Here is a 27,354-nt window from a genome sequence, read left to right as displayed (position 1 = left end):
CCCAGCGTGCTCCAATGAGAAAAGATTGTGGAAAATAAAGATTTAATTTGACAGTTTTGATAACCATCATCAACCATCTGTATCACATAGGAGAGGCAACCTAAAGGCGGCTGCTCATGTCAGCTAGAGCCAAAAGGAATGTTCAATCAGAGTCTTTGCCAAAGAGCATGTCATAACAAAAATAGGAAGGGATTAAGTGTTTGTTTAAAGATGTTTGGGTAAAATGAACAACTGAATGCAAAATGCACAAAAAACATTGAAACGTTAGTACACAATAGCTACATCAAGGCAACAATGCTATTTTTGGTTGATGCCGGAAAAATATTAAGTGTTACTTTTTTCGCTGTCAAAGGGGGAAAAAAAAAAAAGTAGGATTTACCTCCTCTCTCTAATGCTCTGCGTGTCTCTGCAGCCACGAGCTCCCTCCTCCACCACCACCGTACTGAACTTCCCCAAGTGCCAGGCTTAGCCTGCGTTGTTCGTTCGTGTTGTCGTCCTGACTGTAGTCGATGTTGAATGACAAGCAGTGGTTTATTTTAAGCAAAAGCGACTTCATTTAGGGCTGATCGAGACCAAATATTAATGGGTTGTTTAACTGTTTCAGGCTCCACTACAGTAGACTCAGTGTGGGAGTGTTATTGCAGAACATCGGGTTGGCACTGCTGCATCTACGAATTATATGACGCTGGTCGACATTTAAAAAAAACGCAATGCACTGAAGCTGCAAAAAGTGAAGTGCAAAGTAGCGAGGGAATACAGTATACATTCTTACACAGTGCACAAGAGCTTAATGAAAAAAAAACCCATGGTACTGTTTGTATTCCTGCAGTAGAAAGTTCAAAAAGTTTTGCATTGTATTTCATTACTGGCGTACTTTGTATAAACACAAGATGACAGAGTCAAGACAATAGTGACCAAAACATTATTTTTAATTCTCATATTGCTAAGGAATTGTACAATTTTCTTTACAAATTCGTGTAAACATTTGTGGAACTGAAACAACCATTTAGAAAGATGAAATCATGTTATAAAAAAATGACACCACAAATAAAAAGAGTGAATTAGGCTCTACTTTGTGACATTAAGATCTCTTACCATTCATGAATTGTGAAAATACATGTGAGTGTGAAAGGTTGTCTATATTTGTACAATGACCAATCCTGGCCATAATCCGCCGTTTTCTTACAGCTGGGACAGGCACAACCCTGGGAACATTTTCTTTTCCTTCATAAAAATACCTTTTTTGTGGTTGAGGTTGTGTTATTCAGTCCATGTCACTAAAGCGAGCAAACATAGCTTTACGGACGGCATCCTTGTAGTTTGCTGCTGGCGTCATTTCCACCGTGCTTCCTTTAATTCCCAAGCCTGTGCCCTTGGTCCTTAAGGAAGCCTGTGAGCAGACAAGAGCACGCTCATTAGAGGAGACGCAGTGCACACACCCCTCAGGTAAGGGCACTAATTGCTATATGAAGGAAAGGGATGATGCTGAGAACATCTGTGCAGAGAGGTATTACGGAAACACTCACCGAGATAGGAACAGTGATGCCTTGCTGGTGGCGCCCCAAGCCTTTGCCTTCCTTCCAGCCCATGGCTTGCAGCATCTTGTTCCCAATGTTATCGCTTGTCAGGCCATCTTTGGTGGGTTGCTCATAGTGTCTGTTGACAATAGTTGCATTTGAGTAATACTTCACTTAAATTAACCATGAAAAAAAAAAAAAAACGAATATATTTAATCTGACACAATTTTACCTTCCTTAAAATTTCCTTTAAAATATGCGGTACATTCACTATTACTTTACTGCCATCTGGTGGAATCTATGTTGATGTTACATTGGGTCAGGGGTTTCAAACTCATTTTAGCTGAGGGGCCATAAGAAGGAAAATCTTTTCTCAAGTGGGCCGGACCAATAAATGCTATATATACATGGTATATAACATAACAGAATGCACCTGGAGCAATACAATTGAAAGCATTTTTCTTTCTTCTTTTGTCTGCTTTGCCGATACAATGTGTTTCAGTCTCTATATATTTACAAGTGTATATGGTTTGTGTAAAGTGCTAATGTGCATATTTGTTTGCAAATGTGTGATTCGTCAGTTTGTGCAAGCATGTTCAGGGCAAGTGCTTTTCATAATAGGCAAAGTTCGTCCGAAAAATTATCCATGCAGCCTTGTTGTTGACAAGAAAAAGGAAATAAGGTGGTGGTTGACGAAGGTGCGTTTTAAAGTGCAAACGCGCTAAAACGGATGCATACTATATCGAATTAGAGGTGTATATAATATTGGCACAATTCTAACAACCACAGAGCACACAACTCTGCTTGGAATGTGATGTACTTACATTGTTGGTGCGGCCCGCTTAAAGACTTTCTTGGGAGGTTCCGGCACACCGTACTTCTCCCTCCGCTCTGCAGCCCGGTCTCTGTATTTCAGCTGTGAGATTGACAATAGAAGCTTATTCATTCACCCACTTACTAAAAAGCATGTTCGCTTGAAACACAACTTGAAACACTGCTTAAGTGTTTTGGATCAATTAGACGTTTTGTTTTATAAAAGTCAAATGTTGATTATTTTAGAATAAATTCAAGAATCAGGAGTTTTACGGTCATATGTATCGTATTATTATACCATGTAATGAAATTCTTATTCTGTTCACTTCCGCGGGCAGCTGACTACATTCCATAATGGGAAGTATAACTACAATATTCGGTAAAAAGTCAAACAAAAAGTTCAATAAAGTGCTGTGTATTAAGTGCACATCTGTTTGTTGCTAGAGGTTGAACATTTTTGGTTCCATGGTTTTCACCACACTTTTGCATTCAATGCAAAGCATCAAAGCATGACACGGATTTTGTTGTGCCAAATTTCTTGACTAATGGGCTTCAGTGTATTAAACTTATTATTGATGAGTAAAAAAAAAAAATACCTCAGTCTCTTTCCTTTCCAGGTCTTCCAGCTCAGCTTCAGAGAGCTGAGACCTTCTATGGATTTCCAGATTTTGCTAAAATAAACAAAAAACAGGTTACAACATGCAACACCAACAAAAACACTCCCCAAAAAAGTATTGTCTTTGCATAAATATTAATGTCAGGGAGTATTATTAACTGGAAAACAGAAAACAGAGCATAAAAACTGGGGAATTAATATCTTCATAAAAGGTAGATTTTTGTTGTAGTGGATTACATTCTATTTCCATATGGATGGAATTCGGTTATTTTACATCTAACATTCATTTTCCATCTGCTACTGCAGCGTAGTTCGTGGAACAGATGGCACAACTCAGAATATTAATAACAACTTGCGGGCTGCCTACTGTTCCACAGTCCTCACCTTGTGAAGGTCGGAGAGTTGCTGATGACGCAGCAGAGCCTCTTTATTGGGAAACTGCCGGCGACACAGGAGACAAACCAACTTGGCCCAGTCGGTTATTTTGCCACTATCTTCAGTTTTGCGTTCCGATCCACCCTCCTCAGGTTCGCTGTCCTTATTGGAAGCTACAACCGGAGTGCTCTGCAGTGAGGGAGAAAATGGGTAAAATTTCAAGTCTTTGTGGTTAAAACAGGTCAACAGGAGAAAGGGAGGAAGCAAACCTTTGCTGGAATGTCCTGCTCTGTCGGCTTAAGTTGTTCAGTCAGGATTGTGGACATCTCAAAGCTGCCTGTCTGCTAAAAGAAAGCAAGTAACATCAAAATATCATTTTTTATAATATACCAGTAACAATTGTTCTGATGTACTCATGAGAAGTGCATTTTTAGATGTTACTACCTTCTTCTCAAAAATAGAGAAACACGCATCTGCAGCCTCTTTCTTCTCCTCATCCTTGGATGGACCCGCCGTTTGCAGATTTGTTTTAAAACTTTCCTTTTGTTTATTTAAGGTCTTTGCCCAACGTTCCATGTCCTTTGCAATCTGGTATTTAGAGTTTTATCAGTATTTGATTAATCTCGAGGGCAGCATAATAGTCAGTCATTTTTCAATGTTTTTAGTAAAATGAGAAAACACAATGTTTAGCACTCGGATTCATACTTTTTATTGATACCCTAACCAAAAAAATTCAACCATTTTTGTGAACATGTAAGCAAAAGAAAAAGGAGCCAATTAAAATAAATAAATAAATAAAACCCTTACTTGCTGCGCTGACTTGCTCTTGGGTTTTTCTTTCTTCTCTTTAGGCTCCTTGCTGCTTGTGGTGCTGCTTGTTGAAGTGGAAGCGGTGGAGTTCCCGGTGTCTGATGCAATTGGTGCAGGGACATAGGCATGCTTCTCATTGTCCCAATAGACGTACTGCTGTGTCTCAGGGTTATAGTAGTACTAATGCACACAAGAAGCATAATAGGACATTGAAAACCAAATCGAACAAATTCAGAATCTCTTACAGTATTTGTCAAAATTTTGAACCATAAAAACATATAGATTGTCAAGAAAGAAGCAGATGGCCACAAAGAGAGGTTGGGTGTGGATATTTTGAGGCATTTTGTAATCACTGACCATGAATGAAACATGACCACCTTTTAGTCAGGATCCTAATTTACAAAAATCCCAGAAATTCTACACACACCTGACTGTTAGGGTCATAGTATAGTCCTGTGTTTGGATCGTAGTAGTACCCAGAGGACTCATCGTATTGATATGTGGATGTGTCTGGGGCAGCTGTAGGCATGACAAAAAAAAAGCAAGAAAAAAAAAGATGTAGTTATGTACACTAAACACAAGGGGGTGACTCTCCTCCTCAATTTAGCGTCTTACTTGTACCAGCGTTGTGGATGGCAATGTTGGCTGCTGCTGGAACTAGTGACAGCTGGGTTGCATTGAGTGACCCTGCCAACTAATGTGACAGACAGTTTAATCAATCAAAAAATGAGTAGAATGTAACTAAGCATTTAATGAATCCATGTCTTACATGCATGGCAGCCTGGTTGATAAGGACGGGCTGGAAAACTTGAGGCAATATTACTCCTGCAGGGAGGATATTCTTCATACCTGGAGCAGCTAAAGACAAATGGTGAACGTGCATTTAGTAATCTTAGTTTTCTTTTTTTTCTTCAGGGGGAGGGAGGGGTGTCTTTGTAATTACCTCCCAGCAATCCATCACCAGTGACAGCAGGCAATCCTTCAGGTTGCTGCTGCCATACTTGAAAATGCTGTCCCTACAACAGGAATGAATTGAATTTGGTTAACCCTCACTGCAATCATGGGCATGAAGTAGACAGTACCTTGCATTAAGTACATTAATAATACAACATGTATCCACATTTAATACTTAAATGAAATGTGAAGATAAGTAATAAATAACTTGCAAAATATTCAGCTCTTTCCACCTATCCATTTCAACTAGATAAACATAAAGTCATAAAATCAAACTACCAGGTATATAGTCAAATGGACAATCCAATAATGTCAAAGAATTAGTCAGTGTTTTAACAGGTCTTAAAAGGGGATTTAAATTGGCCCTTGGGGTAAATACTGGTAAGTACAGAGAACTAACCTGTGTTTGATGTACATAGCCCTCTGGAGTGTTAATGATGTCCGTAGGGGCACCTGAACCTTGCTTTACCTTTAAAAAAAAAAAAAGCACATCAAGCGAAGAATTTGTGCCTCGATTTAAAATAACATATCCAAAACAGAAGCGTCTGTTTGGAGCTGGGAGTACCTGGCTGGCTGACCACTGGGCTGCAGCTATGGCTGTGCTGGCAACTGAAAGCGCACTATTTCTGATTGCATCTGCCTGCAAAGACTCTCTGACAAAGGAATTATGTGATAATTAGCAGTGATGAGAGTAGCGATGATCAGTAGCAGCCTAATGTAATCATTTGAAAAAATGCAACTATCAATTTTTTTTTTTAAATGTTACATAGTACCACACAGTTCAACAGCTCAGTGAGGGGTTGATTCTGGTACATATCCAAGTCAAGATGTGGATGACAGAATTCATTTTTCACTTGTAGGCCACTTGCACCAGGCCATTTGGGTCAGTCTGAACAACCCCCACTAAATAGTTCATGATTTAATTACTTGCACTTTAGATAATTACACCTTACAGCTAACAAAAACCTACAATTCACCAAGATATTAGAACAATTACATGAGAAAAATGTTGATGTTTATAATGGAGATATTACGTAGGCATTGGTCTCCTAAAACAAATATTTTCCTATGTATCAAATGAATCTATAATGAGTTTCCTTTTGAATTAGGATAAATGAACTTTTTCATAATCCTTTAACTTTTTTTCTAGATGTACCTATATATGATGTGTATTGTGAGTGTTCCCTTACTTCTTTGCACTCTTGGCAAAATCAACGGCAATTGTTTTACCATCCATCTTCAGAGGTGGCTGGAGACCCTGGAGAATGGTGAGCAGCTGAGAAGCTTCCTATAAGGAAAAATGTGCAACATTATCATACTGCACAGCCACTAGATTGCGGGGATATGAAATGTTTTGGCCTGTGAGTGTAAATCACTGCGAACACACCAAGGGAGAGGAGAGTTGAACAAAGCTAAAGCCACGATTGTGTCCCGTCTGCTTGTCTTTGATTAACCGGATGTTGCTTGGAGACAAGTTGGCAAAGGGAGCCAAAGCCTTCAAAATCTCATCAACAGTGCACGCAGGTGGAAGGTTCCTCAGAATTATTGCTTTGAAAAGAATAAGCAAACTAAGAAATCATGCATTGGTGAACGGATGACACATTAGGAATAGAAAACCGGCACTCACTGTCTCCACTGTATTCCCAAGGCTGCTGGGACTCTGCGTTTGAACCAGTTACTGCATCTGCATCTATGTATATGAATGACAATTACAATGCAATCACAAGCAGAGAAAGCAAAATTTAATTTGAGGCCAATGTAACTTACTACTCTATATTGGCAATAGGATTTCTTTTACTAACAAAGAGATTCCAAAGCAATTCTCCAAAAGCAAATTGAACTATTGACCTACATTCGACAACACTTATTTTAAGTGTCAACATACCAGTTTTAATTGCCCCACACCGGAAACACTTCAGCCTCTTCCGGAAATTGTAAAGACCACACTGTGGTAAGAGAAAAGTCCCAATTTTACCGCTTTAAAATTGCTCTGAAGGAATAATTGAAATCAAAGTATGCGTTCAAAGAAACTCACGGTGCTGCAAAGCCAGTTGACAAACCGCTGCTTCCTGTTACTGTAATGCACTGCGATGTTTCGCCCCTGGATCACCAGCTTATTCTGTGAAGTGAAAAGGCATGTGTTATTTCTGATTTCCATGTATTGGTAACATGGAGGCAGGTGGTGAGGCACCTGCCTCCAACTCTCCACGCTGATGAGCGCGGCGGGGAGAGGAAAGAGTGGCTGGCCTAACACTCTGCCTAGCCATTGAGAGAAAGGGAGCAAACATTAGCCTCCTTTACACAGAAATCCCACAAAATGTTCGAACCGTAAAAAATGAAAAGCGTTTATCCAACTCGAGTGAAGCTGGTTGAAATTTGCAACACAGCATCCTTCAATCAAATTAAAATTAATGGTGTGATAATGCAAGCATCAGCTGGTACAGTAACTTTTTTACCACAACAGGGGCAAATAAAGTTAAACTTCACACTGCCTTGACTCAAGGCGTTAAATTGTCAACTCCGCTTTGCACTCCCATTCCATGTCTGCACTGTTCATAGAGAATAGCGACACAGGGAAAATGCTGGCTTTTATGAACTGTGTAAAAGGGGCTACAGAGAGAAAGAGACAAAAGAGTCAAGAAAGTGTTTGTGCGATTGTTATCTTTTTTGACTTATTTTTTATAGCTGTGTTTGGGGCCGGAGTGCTGCCAGCTCGCTCCTCTGTCACTGTTTAATGACAACGAGACTGAGCTGGAGCAGAATGTGCTTTTTAAGAAAAGTAAAAAAATTTCTGCAGAGCACAATTGTGAATAAATCCCAATAGCTTAAGAACAGTGTGCACTAAATTGAAAACAGAATAAACTGAGCAGTTGAGTCAAGGTTTCTAGAAAAATGTGGTATCACAAGCATCCTCTGATAAAAGGGTCATAAGATGACATTATGATTATGGTAACGGGGCTCTAATCGCCAAGAGTAAATCTAAGCTTGGTGATTGTTGAGGCAACCTGATTCGTCTCCATCCACTTGGTAGAATCTTGAAAGTGATAAAAGTCCACGAAGGCGAAACCTCGGCTTATACCTAGAGACAGCATTCAAATATAGACGGGAGGTGTGTTAGTGAGAAGGCTGTGGTGCAATGGTCAGACTCACAATGGGCGTGTGGTGTACAGTCCAATTCAATGTCAAGTGGAGGGGACGAGAGTTCGTATAAACGTCAAGCGTTGGCGTTGGAATATCATAGCATTTAATGTTTATACTTAAAAAAAAAAAAAAAAAAAAAAAAAAAAAAAAAAAAAGGACTCTCCAAAGAAGAAAAACAGTTTTGTGATGTTGGATGTACAGTAACTAATTAGAAAAAAAAATACATTTTGAAATAATGTATTTTAAAAATCTGATGAATAACTGAAAACAATAATGAACAGATTCATACATTATTTAATGATTAGATGCTGCTCAATTTTGACTTTTAAAAAATGATGAATAATTAAACAATAATGAATAGATTAATACATTATTTAAATGATGGTTGGCTGCTGCTCAATTTTAACTTTTGAAAATGAATACTCAAATAGTACTGAACATCTAGACTGCTATGTAGTAGTTAAGATATATTTGCAGGTGTGGAGTAATGATGACATGTTCCCATGTATTGTACACATCTGTGTTATCACAAAAAAACACATTTGTTGATTTTCCACATTGCATTTTATGATGGTTTGAAATCCAAGTTTTGGTCGGTAAAAACTTGGAACTTGGAGGTTCCACTAGATGTACTGTATATACAGTTACCTTCAGACTTGGTCACATCAGTACAGACCACTCAGGGAGAGAGTCAAAGGAGGAGTGTGAGACGAGAGTTGTGAAGGTGAAAGCGGGATGCTCTAACTGAGCACACTGGTCACTCACCAGTCCTTTTCTTCATTAAACGGATATCCACTGGCTGGGGACCCGGCAGCTTCTCCAGTGCTGAGCGAATCTGAAACATTGCCGCAGGAAAAAAAAAGACTGATATTAATCCGTTTCCATGCAGGCTTTTTCCTTCAGAACCAAGAGTGCCACTAAACATACATCTTCCTCCGTGACTTGAAGTGAGAGACCCCTGAGCATGATGGTCTTATTCTCCTCTTCCTCCTCTTGCTCCTGATCTTCTCTGTAGTCGTGGTCAGCGTAGTCGCCATCGTATTCGTCATCTGACCTGTCACTGTTGTGGCGTTTTCGACTCCTCTGCTGACAAGAATAATGTTATAATATAGAGGCAGGAAAAGAACATCACACTTGGGTCCATATTATGTGTACGTTCCTTCACCTCTCGATTGTCTCTGCTGTCGTCAAAGCGATCTCTGGCTCTTTCATCCCCCCCCTGCCGCTTGTGATCCCTCTCAGTATCACGGCTGTGTCTGTCACGCCAGTGTGGATCATCTCTTGCACCATCTGAGCCATATCTTCCACTGCGTTCTCCGCGACTAGGCCTAAATTGAAAAATAGTCAGGCCGGGGCAGCAAAAAATTTACATCCAGTATCATGTTTGTGTATTATAGTAGGTTTTTTTTTTTTTTTTACCTTTTATCAGCTCCCATGCTCGATTACAAAGGAAAATGGTTAACCTATAATCTGTAAGAGGAAAAAATGTATTTCTTAAACTGTGGTGAAAGAAAAGAACATACTATGAAATCATACACGTTTACGTTTTCTTTTTTTTTGGGGGGGGGGGGGGGGCGTTCTGCTTCTTCGGCGGAAGCATAACCCATATATGAACTCTAATTGCACTGTAGAATCGCTAATCCACGCTAAAGCCAGAAGAAAGTCACATGTATAATTATAGTATTTTACTTAAAACCCTTCTAAAATGTAACGGGACACAGTGTAGCAACTGAGCTTGCTCTTGTGCAGCGTGATGACGTGTCTTGCGACAATGGCGTCAATAATACCGTAGATAGCCAAAAACATCTACTGTGGAAAACCATGAATACAATGAAAAAATTCAGGGGAAGTGCTCGACAGATTCGAAACGATTACTGCAAAACAAAAGCGTCGAGTTTTACGAAACGTGTCTGGCACACAGCATGCTAGCGTCTACTTAGCCGAGAAAGTTATCGAAAATCCATGTTCTGAATTTAACACTCCTTTAAAATGATGGTTCTGGAAGCTTAATTCAAACATCGGATAAATAAGTATTAAAGATACAATCACATACCGTCTACTAAAGGACCTTTTTGTCCGGTATGATCTTGCAAATTACAACTTCCGATGTGAAGGCTAAAAGCTCTTACAACACAAAGCTGCAGTGTAACTCGCCTAATTACATGCTCGCTGTTGCCATCTTTTGACTAGGAGGCTACGTGCCATTTTTCCCCCCCTTAGCTTCTCGCATAAACACCCTTAAAGTAATGGCTCTGGAAGATTGATTTAAACATCAGATGAATATATTTTAAACACACCCTCATATACAATCTACTAATGGTCCTTTTTGTCAGGGATGATCTTGCAATATACTTCTGGTCTGAGGACGAAAATTGCAAAACGCCTAATTACATGGTCGTTATCGCCATCTACAGATCGGGAGGTTATATGATTTTTAGCTTCTCGCGCGACACAATGCCGTTAAGCGTCTGTCAAGGCGTTGACCTGCTTTAAATCGTTATTTCGATTGCTTTTTTTGCGTCTGGATTCTGCACTGGAGAAACGTCAGTCGAAGTGGACGCTGCGTTAGTAAAACAAGTGTGTCCGTTCATCAGAAAGGAACGAAAGGTAGACAGTTCGCTAATGTTAGCCCACCGTTAGCAGCATGTCATTTATTACGATGCTGGTTGCTAATTTACGGCACCAGTCATCCTACAGTTCACCGGTGTATGATTTAATAACCAAGTAGAATCAGAATTGATGTCTTTATACATGTGATCACTGGGTGATCAATGACGTCCACGTTCACTTTTCTGACTATTGGCAGGCTGAATGGCTGAGCCAGAGCTCCTGCTAGACTCCAACATCCGACTATGGGTTGTGTTGCCCATTGTCTTCATCACTTTTCTCGTCGGTGTCATCCGTCACTATGTGTCCATCCTTCTTCAAAGTGACAAGAAGTTGACTTTAGAACAGGTGTCAGACAGGTAAGGCATTTCATGGACTTCGAGGGTGAATAACACCTGCTGTTATTTTAATTCAATACGAGGCACATAGTGCAGTGTGTGATGTTTATTCCAGCCAGGTCCTCATCCGGAGCAGAATCCTCAGAGAAAATGGAAAATACATTCCCAAACAAGTATGTATTGGGCTTTGAATTGTCCGTTAAGTATTACCACTAACCTGCATACCTGAAAACATCAAATGGTGAAATATGAAGTAAGCAGTAAAAAACATGTATAAATTTTTTAAATAAATCTCAGCGGAGGTGGCAATTTTGCCTGTAGCTTTTAGCAGAAAATGACATCAAAGTTGTTGAGGGCTCAGGTAATTACCAATCACAGCTGAGCTTACAAATGTCACATGACCAAATAATAGAGATGAGCTATGATTGGTTACCTGATCCCCCTGTACAACTGAGATGTCATTTTCATGCGCCTCCTGAGATAGGTGAAAACAGATGGATTTTGTTGCTTAATTCAAATTACACTAACACACATAAAAAGAAATCTGTGCCATGTTCAGCTGAGTAGGAGCGCATAGAACATTATTGTAAAGAAAATGTGGGTATTGACTTCTGCTTTAATGTCTATGGCAATATTATGACTGAGAATTAGTATCATGTTTTGTTTAGAGTAAATTGTGCGGATGTTGTAGTTCATATTCATCATAACCCCACAAATATCAATGAACATAAGTATTTTTTGGGGTTGAAGAGTGTTACTTGTATTGTAATAGCAATGTCAAATAACACCATGTTTTCTCTGTTTTTATAGTCCTTCCTAATGAGGAAGTTCTACTTCAATAATCAGGAAGATGGATTTTTTAAGAAAACAAAAAGAAAGGTTGTTCCACCCTCGCCAATGACTGGTAATTACAAAAACACTTTCCTGGTCAGTAGACATTATGCTTTAGTATACATGCTACTATGTTTGCATCTTCTTTGTACAGTTGGTTTGTAAAGTAGTTGATTATTTGTATTTATCAGATTTTTGCATTTCATTCTTTTTTTTTGTTTCTTGCTAAACCTTATGATCAATGGAAATAGAAAACAAATGGATGGAATATAATTATTTTCATTACCTACAATTAGCATTGGCACATCTGAGATCCTTGTTTGATAGCTTATCTTAGCTGAGCATTATGCTTAGCTGAATGCGTTATGTATCACGTTGTGTATTTACTCTGGTAGATCCCAGTATGCTGACAGACATGATGAAAGGAAATGTTACCAACGTGCTTCCCATGATCCTGATAGGAGGCTGGATCAACTGGACCTTTTCGGGATTTGTGACGAGTAATGACTGCTAATTTGTGCATTATTTGTCACTATGTGCACGCATATTTTAAGACCGTGAACCTTCTCCGTGCTTCATTCACACAGCTAAGGTCCCATTCCCTCTTACGCTACGCTTCAAGCCCATGCTGCAACAAGGAATAGAGCTGCTGTCACTGGATGCTTCCTGGTAAGGTCATAGCTCAGCTATCAACACATATTAACTGGGATTGACATTTGTTGTGTATGCATGTGTGTTCTTTGACAAATCAGGGTGAGCTCAGCATCGTGGTATTTCCTGAATGTTTTTGGACTGCGAAGCATGTACTCATTAATCCTTGGCCAGGACAATGGTAATGCAACTAAAGAGTAGATAAAACCTTGCGTTTGGTGTTAAAATGTGACTTTAGTAAATGAAAGAGGTTTTCAAATGTGCTTCTATGCTAACAGGTGCAGACCAGTCAAGGATAATGCAGGAGCAGATGAGTGGGGCTGCCATGGCCATGCCAGCAGACACCAATAAAGCTTTCAAGGTATATATAAAGTTGTGATTTTCGCCGCAAAATATCATCAAAGGTGATTGGTCCTTTAAAAAAATAATAATAATAAATGAGATTTTGTACTTTCTTCCAGGCGGAGTGGGAAGCCCTGGAACTAACTGACCATCAGTGGGCACTGGAGAATGTAGAGGAGGACCTCATGAGTATGGAACTGGACTTTGACGGCATGTTTAGCAAGGAGCTGCCCACTGGTATCTTTTGAGCCCTGCTACCTTCTCCTGCTAGGGGTGCTTAAATGCAGGGATTTTTTTTTTCTTTTGAAAACACTGAAATCGGGCAAATCCCTGTTATGCAATGTTTACATTCCTTTTGTTGAGGTCCTTTTTCTTGTACTAACTTGTCATGACTGGCTGAGAATGTCTGGGAGAAAACAAGTCAATTGTCTTGCTTTATTAGTTTGCAAATTGCACTACACACAAAAAGTTTTGCATATTCCAAGCAAAGTGGGAAATAATACATTTCCAGTTGGGACCAGGATGAAAACAAAATGCACTATGGTCTTTACAGTTGAGCTCAATATTCCATCTCTAAACTTTTGAATGCACATATACAACTGGTAAATTTACTACAGATGTTTGCACGATGAATCGACAAATACATTTCCTCAGTCCACATAATTTTTGACATTTAAACAATCCTTTTCATCGTACCATACTTTTACTAACAGGAAAAAGGAAAAAACAATCTGACTGAAAGTTGCACAAAAGGAATGGTATCCTTGGAGATGTACTGTATTGTTTTATTTATGGATCAAACACCTGACAATTTTGGCCATTCGGCACCTTGTTAGGGAACATGCATGAACAGCAAGCTGTGCAAAAATATATTAATGCATTTACCATTTGGACATATAACTTAAGAACACATGTGAAGCTCCGTTCCTTGAGGGCCAGAGTCCGTATTTTCTAAGTTCCTCTCCACGGAACACCTGATTCTAATGATTAACTCCTGGGCAAGCTTTGCTTGAGCTTGAAAATGATCCTAATCATTTGAACCAGGTGTGTTCAAGGGAGGGAAGCATCAGAAATGTGCAGGATACTGGCCCTCCAAGACTGGACGTTGACATCTATACTTTAGAAAGTTGAGAGAAGGCTAAATCAAGTTCCCCAGTAAATGTTGTAGTGCAATTTATGTTCACTCCACATCCCTTTTTTTGTGAGTAGTGCATGTCATAGTAAAGCCTGTAGGTAAAATTATGTGAATTACTTCATATTTCATTATATTTCAAGTGTAGCCAATGTGAAAATGTTTATCTGCATCAAGTGCAAAATGCAACAAGTATCTAAATGGTGATTAATATAAAAAGACACTCCATTGTTAGACTGTAAGGTCCCTAATTTCATGCCTAGTTAAAGTTCAGTGCTAAGCACAGTCTAGTTTTCTCTATTTTCTTGTTTTTGGTAGACAAGACGGCTAGAAAGGGGTGTTTGCGCGGTTGTGCAAGGAAAATATAGCGACATCTCCACTCGTCCACAGAGCACAGAATCACCAAAATCGCATCACACCATTTGCTCCACAAATTAGACCTGCTTTTAGATGGTCTAAATTCTGGTCTATAAGGTACACCAAGAGTGTTTAGTACAAAATGCTCTCGACCCACCAGAATGCCCAGAGATTTGCAGCACATTGTACCAAATTCACAAAACATGGTTAACTATACTTGTTTTTGGCATAAAAATGAAGATGCATCAGTCTTCGAAAAGAAGGCCAGAAATCGAAAAGAATTGACTACTTGGTGGCAAAAGAACCAGTAAATGTTCTGTTTTTTGTTGTTTTGGTGTAAAAGGTTTATTTCCACCCATCTGTGTTTGTTTTGTACAGTAAAACATGTTTTGACAAAATAACTGGTGTCCATCCATCCATTTTCTATAGCCACTTTTAGTCACAAGGGCCGCAGTGACTAAAGCACTTAACGTTACATTTGGATAAATATTACCGGTCAGAGTAAGTTCTACAAAGCACACTTTTTACTTCATCCTGAGTATGTTGGATAAGAAAAAAATTGACTTTTACTACATTACATCAAGCTGCATACTGCTTGCTTGTCATTTTTATCCATACAGGTACAGGTTAGTTACACCTTTATGAAAAATGCACATTTGATCTCATTCAATCCCAAAGACATATTTTGACGTTAATTCGATCTCAGGTACTTATTTTTTGTTTGTTTGTTGCAAAATGAGTTCACCCTGTGCAACTGGTGTACACTGCCAAATTTAGAAAAAAATATTTTTTTTCCAACGTGTGCCATCTGTTTTGTTTTGTCAGACACTCTTGTCGCATACACTTTCACAAATACATGTGATAGTAACGTTTTCACTCCATTTTATCAATAAAACAGCCAGGCAATCGCAAGTTCACAAGGTTGCAGTGTCTGCATCTTGGCATCACACACAAGCAACGTTTGCAAATCTACTAAATTTACTTTAGTGACAAGGCTCCAGTTTTATGCTTTTGGTTATTGATCGTCCATACTTCCATAAGAGAAACAAGTTACTCACCAGTAACTCAGTAGTTGAGAATTTTCTTCATTTAGTTTTTAAATGTAGTTTTAGCACTCGTACTAATATCAATTTTTGTTTGGTATTCTCTCTAGACTGGCATTTGCACCTGCTTGAGTGGCAATACGTAGGCTCGTTCATTATCGTGAGTCTACTCAAAGTTTATTTGATGTAAAAAGCGTGACGTGTGAATAAACATGCTGGAATAATATGCCTGTGTGTAGCGTCGAAAAGACTACGACACAGCACCTACGCCGAGGCGGAATGCAGCAGCTGCCGATTGCACCTCACAGCCACCGTAGAGGAAGAACGCCCTCCACGCCCCGAAGAGCTTCTCTTCCTCTAGCCCCGCGCTCCTGATACCGGCTCACTCACCTACACGATGGCCGAGGGAGGCGGACCCGATTCTGGCGCCTCGGCGGACTCCGAATTAGAGATGCCTGCCGAAACGGCGAAAAATCAGAAAGAAACAATTGGCTCGTTGCTGAAGACCACGCTGAAAAAGGGCGACGAATGGTGAGAAGAAGGCAGGGGCCGATTCGGGGCGCTTCTGATAAGCTAGCGTGAGCTTGCTAGCCGCTAGCTGAGCTCCAAACCGGAAATGCTAACGTGCTACAATAAGGAAGCTAACACCGTTCAGTTGCTACTCCTTAAAAAAAATCGCAAGTTTTGTCACCGATATTTGACGTTTACAATCTTTATTTGTTAAACAGTAATGTATCTAATTCCCCGCGCCGAGCTATTTATCCCGGGCGTTTTATAGCTTTTGTCAGCAAATAGCCCAGCAGTAGCACAATGACTTATATTGCATGAGTATTTATGTAAAATATTTCGATTTGGATTCACGCCTTTTGCTATGGGCCGATGCAGTGGATCACTGATTTTAGTAGGGGGCCCGTGTTGCAGATTCTGGGTTCATCCGCCAGTCGGTTACTTGGTTAGCTGTCAGACAGGACTATTTAGCACTGTCACGTCGTGTTATCATGTGTGGTCGTGGAACAAGGTTCAACATCGTTTACTAACAGCAAGCAATGTCATATGGTTAAAAAGATTTTACTAATCAAACAATTGTGTTTAGTATCAAGTTAATGTTTTGTCTAATTACTTTAATAATTAAATGATTGTTCATGTCCAATGAACACTTTATTAAAAATAAATAAAAAGTTCCAGTCAGCGTCAACTGAAAATGACATCACATGTTCTCAACGCTCAGGTCACAACCAATCACGGATCACCTGTTTTCTGTGAATTCTGATTGGTTTTTATCTGCACGGTTGAATATATGCGATGTCATTTTCAGTTCACAGCAAGTGGCAAAATGTGTATTACATGTATTCAGTGCACTTAAAAATAATTTAGCAATCAAATTAATTATAGCCAAATTAATAACTTTTTTTTACAGCTGAAAATGACTAAATTTATTTGGTATGCTTACCTTAAACTGCGTCACCTTCTATGTTGCCCTGTTCAAAAATTGTAATTTATTTGATGTGTCATTCTACTTTATGTTAACTGCTTATTTACACCTGCTTATGAAATAAGTGGTGAGGTTGTACATTAACCAGATAGAGCATTGTAGAGAAGCAGCAGTACCAGAAGTCTGCTGTCATTGTACGTTATATTAGTCATTTTGATAATCCATGTTTTCTCTGCTTTGCTTTTAAATGTCATTATTTGTTGTGTTTGTATATGTTTTTCAGTGTCATCTGTGTAGCACACAGTGTATTAAATGTGCTATAATAAAAACTGCCTTGTCTTAGCAATACAACTTTTTTCCCAAATCTAATATGAGTACATTTACTTACATTCTGAATTCAATATTAATACATCTTTAGGGCTTTGTGATACTCTGATCAAAAATAGTATTCGTGGAAATGAGGACATTTCTAAATGGCCTCTATTTTAATTCAACTTTAGTTTTGATGCACTGACATTTCTCTGTATAATTTTTTCTCAAGCAAGCTTCTGAATTAAAGCAGATTTAGGGGAATTGCTCATGTGATTCAGTGAGAATGTAGATAGCGGTCTTATGGTAAGACATTGCACAGTCGCATAATAATCAAGTATTGTAATATATTTCCTCATCTTCCTAACCCTTTGAGTACATGCTTGATATCCAAACTTAAGTATGTGCTTGTATGTCTTCAATGCATCTGCCCCCCCAGGTATTTAATTGACAGCCGCTGGTTCAAACAGTGGAAGAAATTTGTGGGCTTCGACTGGGACATGTACACCGTTGGCGAGCGTAGCCTCTATCCAGGACCTATTGATAACTCGGGCCTGTTTTCAGGTAAAACATTTGATTGTGGCCTCTGAAAGCCTCTCGAGGTTGCCACTACCATAACTTCATTTTTTAATTTTCTCATTCCAAAGACCAGGACAAACAGATCCTGAAAGAGCACCTCATTGATGAGCTGGACTATGTCCTTGTGCCCACTGAGGCATGGAATAAACTTGTCAGCTGGTATGGTTGCCTGGGTGTTCAACGACCCATTGTCCGGGAGGTAATTCTATTTTTACTTTTGTTTTCAGTTTGACTGTTTTGTTTTAGTTATATTACTTTCACTTTCACTTGACCAAAGTTGGACTGTTACTTAACACAAATATTCTCTCCATTTTCCTGCTAGGTTGTTGAACATGGAATGTTTGTCAAACACTGCAAGGTGGAGGTCTACCTGCTGGAGCTCAATCTGTGTGAGAATGATAACATGGACAATGTGGTTACACGCCACTTCAGTAAAGCTGACACTATTGGTGAGAGATTTCTCCAGAGGCTTCATCTAAGCCATTAGGTTAATGGTTTATTTTCAGCAAATATATACTGTATATATACAAATGTATTTTTTTATGTTATTTTTTATTTGAACAGGTACCATAGAGAAAGAGATGAGGACACTGTTCAATATTCCACCACAAAAGGAAACAAGGCTCTGGAACAAATATATGTGCAACACTTATGAGCAACTGAACAAGCCTGACAGCACTGTACAGGATGCTGGCCTCTTCCAGGGGCAGGTAATTTTTACTCTTTTATTTCATAATTTCTACTATGCAGTTTTGCCTTGGGAGTTAAATTCAAGTCATCCAAGTTTTCTGGGGTTGGAGACGGATGTGAAACAAATTGAGTCATTATTAATAAGGGCAATACACTTGTTCAAGCACTATGACTAACACACGGGACAAAAGTTGCTATTCATCCCAACAGCCCTATTGTTCAGTGCTTTCAGGATGAACGACAAATAGCCACGTCATATGCTTACATTTTGATGTTGCTTTTTCAAAGGTTTGAAAAGCACAAATAAGCATGAAGACCACAATGAAAATAAAAAGTGGAAAATGATGAAGAAAAATGTGGGAAAGTTACAAGACTATACAAACATATAAAAAATCAGATGTTTTTTTACAGAAAGACACGAAAGGCAGAGTCCCTAATAATGTATGCATTGTATTTATGAGGGTGGCTCAAAATGTTTTTTTTTTTGGTTTGTTTTTTTTTTAAGAAGAAACACACCTCTAATTTGTTTGTCTGTCCAAGCACATGATACAAAGTATGCGGTTTAAACCATTTATTAGCAAGGGTTTTTACGGACATAGTTTTAATTCAGCTTCTTTTTTCTCTTAAGGTGCTTGTGATTGAGCGCAGGAATGAAGATGGAACATGGCCCAGACAAGCGTCTCATCCCAAGTTAGTAATGCTTACATAAATACCGTATTTTTCTGATTATAAGCCGCTACTTTTTCCTCATGTTTTCAGCCCTGCTTCTTATAGTCCAGTGCAACTTATCTTTGTATTTATTTATTTTGCTAGCCACCAGCAAGCAAATGTGGGTATCTGCTCGAGGTGTCAATTTATGGAACAACTATCAAATAGAACTGAGAAGATGTGAATCAATGGCTGTGCTCAAAAAGAGTTAAAACAATATATTATGAAAAAAATTCTAAACTTCATATAGCATCTTTTTGCGTAAAGATCTGATGTTATTACCTGCGGCTTATAGTCCAGTGTGGCTTATCCGTGACAAAAAAAAAAACAACACATTTTTTGGTCATATTTTGCAGCTGCGGCTTATATACCAGTGCGCCTTAAAGTCCGGAAAATACAATATGTATAAATTAATATTTTCTTTGTTCCCTATTTACATTTTCTGATTCCTGTTCACCAGGTCCAGTACAACCTCATCTAGGACTTTTACCACCTCCCCAAAACTCTCGTCTAGCTCATCAGCCAATATCTCCCCCGCCATCATCAATGGAAACAGCAGTTGTGGGGCCACTTGCACGCTCAACAACAGTACCACGACTGGCAGCAGGCATGAGTCTGTATCTAACCTAACTCTGATTCACCCAAAAGTTTTATTAATTGTGTAGTGAATGAATATTTGAACGCCTCGGTTTTATATTCATTTCAAGCATTGTTCTTAACTGTATTCATAACTGCTCTTCCAACAGACTAGGGGGTTATAATTCTTACAGTTCTTCTTACAACTATCGAGAGTCCCAGTCCCAGCCTGGCCTCTGTGGTCTCAATAATCTAGGCAACACATGTTTCATGAACTCTGCTCTCCAGGTAAAACTTAACTGAAATATTTATGTGTATTTCTTATTCACATATTCCACCCTTGTGTTTTTTTGTTTTTGTTTTGTTTGTTCCCACAGTGCCTGAGCAACGTGTCACCGCTCACCGAATATTTCCTCAATGACCAGTATGAGGCAGAGATTAACCGAGGCAACCCGCTAGGAATGCGGGGTGAAATTGCAGAAGCCTACGCTGATCTAGTGAAGCAGATGTGGCTCAGCCGGAGCAGCTCTGTAGCCCCACGTACCTTCAAAGTACGTCCCTGAAGATGACTTTTCTATCTTCAGACAAAGCCTCTAACTTCAACCATTTTACTTCTAGACCCAAGTGGGGTGTTTTGCACCCCAGTTTTCGGGCTATCAACAGCAAGACTCCCAAGAGCTTTTGGCCTTCTTGCTCGATGGGCTCCACGAAGATCTGAACCGTGTAAAGAAGAAGCCTTATTTGGCCCAAAGGGATGCTGAGGGCCGTCCTGATGAGGTACAGAAATGAAGCCAGGCAGTGTGTGTTGCTAAAAAAAAAGAAAAGAAAAGAAAACACTGTCCAATGTGTTGTTTGGAAAGTGAACAGGTTTGAAAAATGTATTTTTTTAAATTGTTACTATACACATTGTGTGGCCTATGGAGTGTGTGGCAATGCATTTTTGTTTGACAGCAGAGACATGAAAACTTTTTATGAGGACTGTTGTCTTTGCTGTTAAAATTGCACCTTTTTTTTAACTTCCCAGATTGTTGCAACAGAAGCCTGGAAAAACCATCGCTTACGTAATGACTCCATTATCGTTGACATCTTTCACGGCCTTTTCAAATCCACTCTGGTATGCCCAGAGTGCTCCAAGGTATCTGTGACCTTTGACCCCTTCTGCTACCTCACTTTGCCTCTGCCCATGAAGATTGATAGAACCATGGAGGTTGTTCTTGTGCGATCAGACCCTCAGTCCAGACCCACACAGGTGAGCTGTCTTACGAAACTTAAATCGCTCTCCCACGTGCAACTGATAGTTTACTTTTGTACTTTGCCTATAATTATTTTCATGTACAATTAATATGTTGTTTTTCTTGTATCACGTGTTTTGCCACTTGGTGAAAATGACATCAATACATGCTTAGGGCATATGTAACATCCACAGCTCAGCCTGTGAACATCACAAAACATTACGAAACTCGGACCACAGTTGAGCCGCGATCAGTCGTTATCTGAGCCGGTAGAATGTAAGGTCATTTCCAGTCGACAACAAGTGGCGAAAAGTGTTTTCAAAGATAATTAAGTTATCATATGAATACAGACAAAATATTGACATTTTACCATCAAAAAGTAAATTAGCCAAATTTTTAAATTTTTTGGACAGATGTTCAATGCCACTGTTTTAGACTGATACCCGTACGAGTACTAAGTCCTTGAGTAATCACTGATACCATGTACTGATACGTCAGTATTTTTGATACATCTAATACATCATAATACAAAGGTCACATGATTTTAAAGATAGACTTATATCCCTGAAATCGCACATACAGACACCTTCAAACAAGCACCCATAATGATATTTGAAATCGGTACCCATCCCTTTATAAACCCATAATTTATAGCATGTGTGCTAATGTAAGAAAGCACTTGAAAAGAGCTCCTATTTGACCTTGGATAGTGTATATGCATTTTTTTTGTGTGTAGTTGGTTACCTTAAATTGCATTCCAATTTCTTTTCTTTCACAGTATCGAGTGGTGGTTCACAAGCTAGGCACGGTGATGGAGTTGTGCAGCGCCTTGTCCAAACTCTGTGGAATTCCTCCAGAAAATGTTAGATCTTACACTTTACTCAGAAGATGAAGTGGGCTTGACACTATCTGATTAATTTTTTTAGCGTTGAGCTTAAACAAAAGCTGTGTGCACTCATGTTGTCTTGTGTGTCTTTTTTTTTTTTTTTTTTTTTTTTAGATGGTGGTGGCTGATGTTTATAACCATAGGTTCCATAAAATTTACAGAAGGGACGATGGCCTTAGTCAAATTTTGGATAAAGATGACATTTTTGTGTAAGACTTTTTCTTGATCAAGCCGTACATTCTTGTGTAGCTTCTGCATGAAAGCATGGTTGTGCGTTTGTCTGACAGGTATGAGGTGCAGGAGGAGGACAGTGAGACGTTAAACCTCCCAGTCTATTTCAGGGAGCGACATTCGAAACACGCCGGAAGCTCTTCCAACACAATGCTGTTTGGCCAGCCTTTATTCGTCACTGTGCCGCGTCAAAACCTCATAACAGATGTTCTTTATGAGAAGATCCTTCACAGGATTGGGTGAGAAGCTACTGATAACCAGAGAAGGAGGCCCGGGTGCGTCCGATACTCAACTGATCTGTTCTATCTTTCGTTGCAGGCGCTATGTAAAACACCCACTGAGTGTGGGGGTTGAGAGCAGAGCCTCGGCTTCAGCCACCTTTGCCAGCTGCAGTCAAGCCGCTGAATGTTCAACGTCATCCAGTGCCAATGTCAGTCTGGGTGGCTGTGGCAGCCCACATTCGGATGGGGTCTCCTGCAGTGCCAGTTCCAGTAATGGCAGCAACCACTCGGGGACCTGCACTGAAACCAATGGTGTTTATGATGGTCAGTGGCTCACTCGGCTCATGTCACATTTTGGTGATCATCAGCTGGTTAAATGGGAAGAGGTTTGTTAATTATTTCCTTGATTGATCTTGGAGGATAATTAATAGTGAATCAATTAATTGGTTATTTTTGGTGAGGAAAAAAACTATTAAGACAATGTCATTAAAGACCTAAGTAAGTTGTAGGGTTTCAATAAATATATGAGATGAGTAGTGCAAAGAATAAAAGAAGAAAAGCAATTGTTTTAACAAGAATGGCGCTAGTGTGCTCAGCATAATGACAGAAGGAATAAAAGTATCTTTTTCCTCCTCAGAGGCACATAATAATGCCTTTTTCCCCCTCAAATGTTCTCAGGGGAGGAGGAGGCCATGGACCACCAGGTGAGTCCCGACCCACAGAATGGCCAGTCTGAGGAGGAGGAAGCGGAGGCATCGGAAAACGGAACGAAAGAGGAAGAAACCAGGACGGGTGCCCGACGAGCCAAGCTCTTCACCTTCAGCGTGGTCAACTCTTATGGAACGGCCACAATCAGCGCTCTGCCTTGTGACGGAAACGTCCTCAAACTTAATCGTCAGTTTGTTGTTGAAATGCCCTCCTACTTTTTGTATTCCAATAGCATTTTGTTTCAGTGTGACTGTATCTTTGCAGCACATTCCACAGTGGCTATCGACTGGGACTCTGACACCAGGAAGATGTGTTATGATGAACAGGAAGCAGAGGTTAGTGTTTTTGTGTCATTTATTTAACTCTGTGTGTATTTTACTTTGGTGCCAACATGATATGTTCTTCAGGCATATGAGAAGCATGAAAGCATCCATCAGCCCCAGAAAAAGAAAGCCACTGTGGCTCTGAGAGATTGCATCGAGCTCTTCACCACCATGGAGACGCTTGGAGCTCATGATCCATGGTAATATTCCACAGAGTTATTTTTCATTGTTTTTGTGTCTTCCACTCGCTGCCATTGTGTATTTTCGCTCATTTTGTTTTCCAGGTATTGCCCTACGTGCAAGAAACACCAGCGAGCCACAAAGAAGTTTGATCTCTGGTCATTGCCTCGTATCCTGGTCGTTCACCTGAAGCGCTTCTCTTACAACAGATGCTGGAGGGACAAACTGGACACAGTGGTGGATTTTCCCATCAGGTATGCAAGTGTACCGTGTCACCCTGCATGTCATTTGCGAGGGAGGTGGGAACATCCCCACAGGCACTCAATTATTTGTCATGCCACCAGAGGGCTCTGAAAACTATTGTGATCTGAACAAGGAAGTCCTTGCACTGAATTCCAGATTTGCGTGTCTAGCTTTCAGCTGAAGCAAGCTTTCAACTGTGTATGATTCACAGTGGTAAACGTTTAAAAAAAGAGAAGTTTGCAACAATTGTGGTGCAGCACATTTCCTCTTGTGACCAAGTAGAGGAAGAAAACATTCAAATTCTGTATTTAAATCTGGATTCATGTTTACCACAAGCTGACTCAGGGTTTGTTTCATGTTTTGTTGTCATGTCATTTTTTGTTTTGTGTTTTGTTTTGTTAACCAGGGATCTGAACATGTCAGAGTTTTTATGTGACCCTAAGGCTGGGCCTCACACGTATGACCTTGTTGCTGTGTCCAACCATTACGGAGGAATGGGAGGAGGCCACTGTAAGTCGTGTCATTCAACCACTTTTCCACAACATAGTTGCGCCGTCTCAGCTGGCTTTGACCTAAAACCACTTCTGCTTACTCATTGGTCGGGCAGATTTTTCATGTGTCTTTGTTCTAAATAAGCATGAGTCTAAATAAGCATGAGCCAACATTAGCCTCTGCGATATCATACACCACTACCTGCATTTTTTTTTTTTTTTTTTTTTACAGTGGTCTGTTTTTTTGCTGTTCTCAGTCACCTCTTGAACAAAACAGTCACATTATGATGCGAAACATTTGTTGTTATGAACATGAGTGAGTCCCTGCAGCCTCACTATACAGGCTTGCACAGCGGGGTTTGTTGACTTTGACTGACTCCTTGATATTTGACTGACTTGCTAAATATTTTTATTCTCAACGGTTTTTGTTCTTGAAACTGATAGTGCTCCTTCAAAAGAAACTTGAAGTAACAATTATTAAAATGGCCATCTGATAAGTTCCCCTGACGCGCGCGACTAAGCATGCACACATTTTTATTTTTTCAGTGATGGAACTGTCAGCCAACAGCGGGGTAATAAAATTTGTTTTTAAAAACAGTTGAGCACTGGCGTTAGCCACAAAATATTAAAAAAAAACTCGAAGGAACTTGTTGGTTCTGTAAGAAGATAATTTCGAATACATGTTGTATATTGTCAAACTTTTTTTTTTGATAATGTTTTACATCTGCATACATGCTTAATAAAAGGACTCCTAATTTTCTTATGAAAAATGAATTATTTTACATCTTACTCTTAAGGTTTACTGTTGATCTCATCTGGACTTGGATTCAGACTTTGTGGATTCTAACTTGGACCCTATCCTTTGTGACTCGGACTTTACTCAAGACTCGATAAAGGCGGACTTGACCACTGCCCTGCCACGATATAACAACGTGTGGGCCTTGATTCGCATTGTAAAAAATAAATACAAATTAAAAAATTAAAGTCGTGGCCATTTTAGAGCACCTTGTTGTCAAGCCTGAGTGTATGCATATTATGAAGAGAAACAAGATTGTGGAGAGAAAAATATATTACATTTACTTTACTGGAACTGAACTACAGCTTGCACAAGTACACACATTTCGGAAAAATATTTAATGCAGATACACAACAATAATGAAATATTAAGAAAAGAGGCTTTGTAATTTGTATATTTAAGGAAAGTAATTTATTACCTGCGTACATGATATGTTTCTGCTAATTCCCACAGCAAGCCATCACATGTTATTGTTCCGTGTGGTTTGCTAGTGAAAGGAGTTCTCTGTTACAATCAGCTAACACTGGCCTGTGTCTGACAGACACGGCGTACGGCAAGAATAAAGTGGACGGAAAGTGGTATTACTTTGACGACAGCAGCGTGTCGTCGTCCTCGGAGGACCAGATTGTGGTGAGTTTGAATTCTTCTGCGTTTCTCTTACAATGCTTGGTCATTTTGAGTAGCTTCCCCTTCCATCTGTTGCTGTCCAGCCCTGGTGTCAAGTGTCCCCGTTTTTGTAACCTTACCCTTGCCATCCCCCCGCAGACAAAAGCAGCCTACGTGCTGTTCTATCAGCGCAGGGAAGAGGACGGTCAGCCCTGCGCAGTGCCGGGAGGAGACCCCGACGCCGCCGCCGATCAAATGGACTTGAATTAAAAGCCCACACGCGGGCGCTGCTTTAGTTGACAAAGACTATCAACTGTTATCCCCACCGTAACAATATCTTCATTGGTTTGCCTCAGTTGCCAGATGATCTGACAGAATATTAAGTAAAGCTAGTTAGTTAAGAGGAGAAATGCGGTCATTCTGGATGAACAAAAGCTTGATGCCCTACACAAACAAATTTCTTCATAAGGCCAAATGCAAAGCTCGTCTTAACCAAAGTGTTCAGAGGTACGTGTGAAAGCCAGATTTAATGATCCCGCAGTGAGATAGCAACTTCACTTTTTGTGGAATTTACATGTCTCGACCCCAAAATGAGCAGCTTGCCTCCACTCACGACTTGTTTGTGAAAAACTGCAAAAAGCGGCCTTTAGTTTTCTGCTACCTGACTGATGAAGAAGCACTTTTGACTTCTTTGTGAATACAGCATCTACCTGCTTCTGATGTAAAGCCTGGGTATTCAGGGTTGTGATCTGTCTTACATTTCCAGACTACTTTTTTGTTTTTGCTTGTGATAAATCATGCACATGAATGCACCGCTGTATTGAAATTGCTACATTGTGTGATGTCTTACAAGCACATCACAGTAGGAAGACAGAAAGTAGAGCTTTATTCAAGAAGATTGATTCCGCTGGTCAGTAAGCATATTATCAGAGGGAGTCAGGACTAGCAGCATCCAGTCAATGATCTTACTCCATTGTCCTAAATAGATTACCATTGTATCCCGCTACTCTGTAATAAACAACCCCATTCAGCACAGTTAGCGGATGTCGGGCTGATTCGAAGGCATTTAATTAGGATTTCGTACTGTTGGTTGAATGACTGGCCACTGATATGTCTACTCAGCAAACACCATTGCTTTCCATATGCCACTGACATGTCATATATGTACAAACTTAATTCACCAGTTAAAAGCTAGTCAGTGATTTCAAGTCCTGGGTCATTAAATTCAAAAGAATCCAACCTAACTGAAAAGTTGTAAATAATTACACTATTTTAAATAGGTGTAAACATTCTTGTCCTCATATTTATCATGCTGATATCTACAGGATTTGTTTTTAAATGGAAAATATTTGAAGTCAAGCTACAATAAAGACTGGATGCCTCAATGATAACGTGCTTTCTTTGAATCAGTGTGAGCCGCAAAAATTGACCTTTGAAGAGTGGTAGCACAGAGCATAATGCCATCCAATGTTCAAATGTTTTTTGAAACATTATTCAGTTAATTTAGTTTTTGTGTGTGTGATGTAAAATGTCAACTGAAGGGAACTTTTGTTCTGAAAATAGACTTTTGAAGTCAGCTCGTGTCACAAAACTCTTTTTGTCCAATATGGGCAATG

The 27,354-nt window shown here is 39.7% G+C and overlaps 3 protein-coding genes across 7 annotated transcripts; 2 read left to right on the top strand and 1 right to left on the bottom strand.

Annotated features, from left to right (window-relative positions):
- Positions 1-911: 911 nt before the first annotated feature.
- On the bottom strand, positions 912-10,387 carry LOC148418859 (RNA-binding protein 5-like). 4 transcript variants are annotated; one of them, XM_088423207.1, is made up of 25 exons: positions 10,280-10,387; positions 9,646-9,696; positions 9,392-9,554; positions 9,154-9,312; positions 8,992-9,061; positions 8,091-8,164; positions 7,121-7,204; positions 6,971-7,031; positions 6,713-6,775; positions 6,473-6,633; positions 6,276-6,373; positions 5,651-5,738; positions 5,486-5,554; positions 5,075-5,147; positions 4,901-4,989; positions 4,747-4,825; positions 4,559-4,650; positions 4,129-4,311; positions 3,766-3,909; positions 3,591-3,665; positions 3,331-3,510; positions 2,927-3,001; positions 2,342-2,433; positions 1,527-1,656; positions 912-1,390 (listed from the first exon to the last, which is right to left on the bottom strand). In XM_088423207.1, exons 2-25 carry the CDS (start codon positions 9,660-9,662, stop codon positions 1,265-1,267), a joined length of 2,445 nt encoding a protein of 814 aa, XP_088279333.1. In that variant the 5' UTR covers positions 9,663-9,696; positions 10,280-10,387; the 3' UTR covers positions 912-1,264. The 4 variants fall into 4 exon arrangements, with proteins under 4 accessions (XP_088279333.1, XP_088279335.1, XP_088279336.1 ...); XM_088423209.1 differs by having other exon boundaries at positions 3,591-3,662; XM_088423210.1 differs by having other exon boundaries at positions 4,753-4,825.
- A 252-nt stretch (positions 10,388-10,639) lies between these two features.
- Positions 10,640-15,022, top strand: emc3 (ER membrane protein complex subunit 3). Its single transcript, XM_088423211.1, has 9 exons — positions 10,640-10,833; positions 11,033-11,192; positions 11,287-11,344; positions 11,982-12,075; positions 12,398-12,502; positions 12,590-12,671; positions 12,755-12,834; positions 12,932-13,014; positions 13,115-15,022. Exons 2-9 carry the CDS (start codon positions 11,038-11,040, stop codon positions 13,241-13,243), a joined length of 786 nt encoding a protein of 261 aa, XP_088279337.1. The 5' UTR covers positions 10,640-10,833; positions 11,033-11,037; the 3' UTR covers positions 13,244-15,022.
- Positions 15,023-15,872: 850 nt separating this feature from the next.
- usp4 (ubiquitin specific peptidase 4) lies at positions 15,873-27,123 on the top strand. 2 transcript variants are annotated; one of them, XM_088422572.1, is made up of 22 exons: positions 15,873-16,058; positions 17,708-17,832; positions 17,916-18,046; positions 18,170-18,296; positions 18,412-18,557; positions 19,166-19,227; positions 19,706-19,852; positions 19,992-20,109; positions 20,199-20,372; positions 20,440-20,598; positions 20,846-21,070; positions 21,832-21,915; positions 22,054-22,148; positions 22,227-22,409; positions 22,489-22,715; positions 23,070-23,285; positions 23,364-23,434; positions 23,507-23,622; positions 23,707-23,856; positions 24,252-24,355; positions 25,674-25,762; positions 25,898-27,123. In XM_088422572.1, the coding sequence occupies exons 1-22, from the start codon at positions 15,925-15,927 to the stop codon at positions 26,006-26,008; spliced, it is 2,994 nt and encodes a 997-aa protein (XP_088278698.1). In that variant the 5' UTR covers positions 15,873-15,924; the 3' UTR covers positions 26,009-27,123. The 2 variants fall into 2 exon arrangements, with proteins under 2 accessions (XP_088278698.1, XP_088278697.1); XM_088422571.1 differs by having other exon boundaries at positions 19,706-19,858.
- Positions 27,124-27,354: the final 231 nt, after the last annotated feature.

The sequence above is a fragment of the Hippichthys cyanospilos genome, chromosome 9, assembly GCF_059441005.1.
Source record: "Hippichthys cyanospilos isolate Australia breed blue-spotted pipefish chromosome 9, RoL_Hcya_1.0, whole genome shotgun sequence".
Lineage (NCBI taxonomy): Eukaryota > Metazoa > Chordata > Actinopteri > Syngnathiformes > Syngnathidae > Hippichthys > Hippichthys cyanospilos.
Note: the sequence above shows the minus strand (reverse complement) of the source record. Positions and strands in the feature narration are given on the sequence as shown.

What these genes read in the sequence shown, in the direction of transcription:
- LOC148418859 (XM_088423207.1), bottom strand. An exon ending in TTCAACTCTCCTCTCCCTTG is followed by an intron (nt 6,374 to 6,472) that starts GTGTGTTCGCAG and finishes TTTTCCTTATAG; the next exon opens with GAAGCTTCTCAGCTGCTCAC. An exon ending in TTTGCCAAGAGTGCAAAGAA is followed by an intron (nt 5,739 to 6,275) that starts GTAAGGGAACAC and finishes TTCCTTTGTCAG; the next exon opens with AGAGTCTTTGCAGGCAGATG.
- emc3 (XM_088423211.1), top strand. Translation starts at nt 11,038, where the DNA reads ATGGCTGAGCCAGAGCTCCTGCTAGACTCCAACATCCGACTATGGGTT. An exon ending in CTTTTCGGGATTTGTGACGA is followed by an intron (nt 12,503 to 12,589) that starts GTAATGACTGCT and finishes TCATTCACACAG; the next exon opens with CTAAGGTCCCATTCCCTCTT. An exon ending in AATCCTTGGCCAGGACAATG is followed by an intron (nt 12,835 to 12,931) that starts GTAATGCAACTA and finishes CTATGCTAACAG; the next exon opens with GTGCAGACCAGTCAAGGATA.
- usp4 (XM_088422571.1), top strand. Translation starts at nt 15,925, where the DNA reads ATGGCCGAGGGAGGCGGACCCGATTCTGGCGCCTCGGCGGACTCCGAA. An exon ending in GTGGAATTCCTCCAGAAAAT is followed by an intron (nt 21,916 to 22,053) that starts GTTAGATCTTAC and finishes TTTTTTTTTTAG; the next exon opens with ATGGTGGTGGCTGATGTTTA. An exon ending in CTTGGAGCTCATGATCCATG is followed by an intron (nt 23,623 to 23,706) that starts GTAATATTCCAC and finishes TTTGTTTTCCAG; the next exon opens with GTATTGCCCTACGTGCAAGA.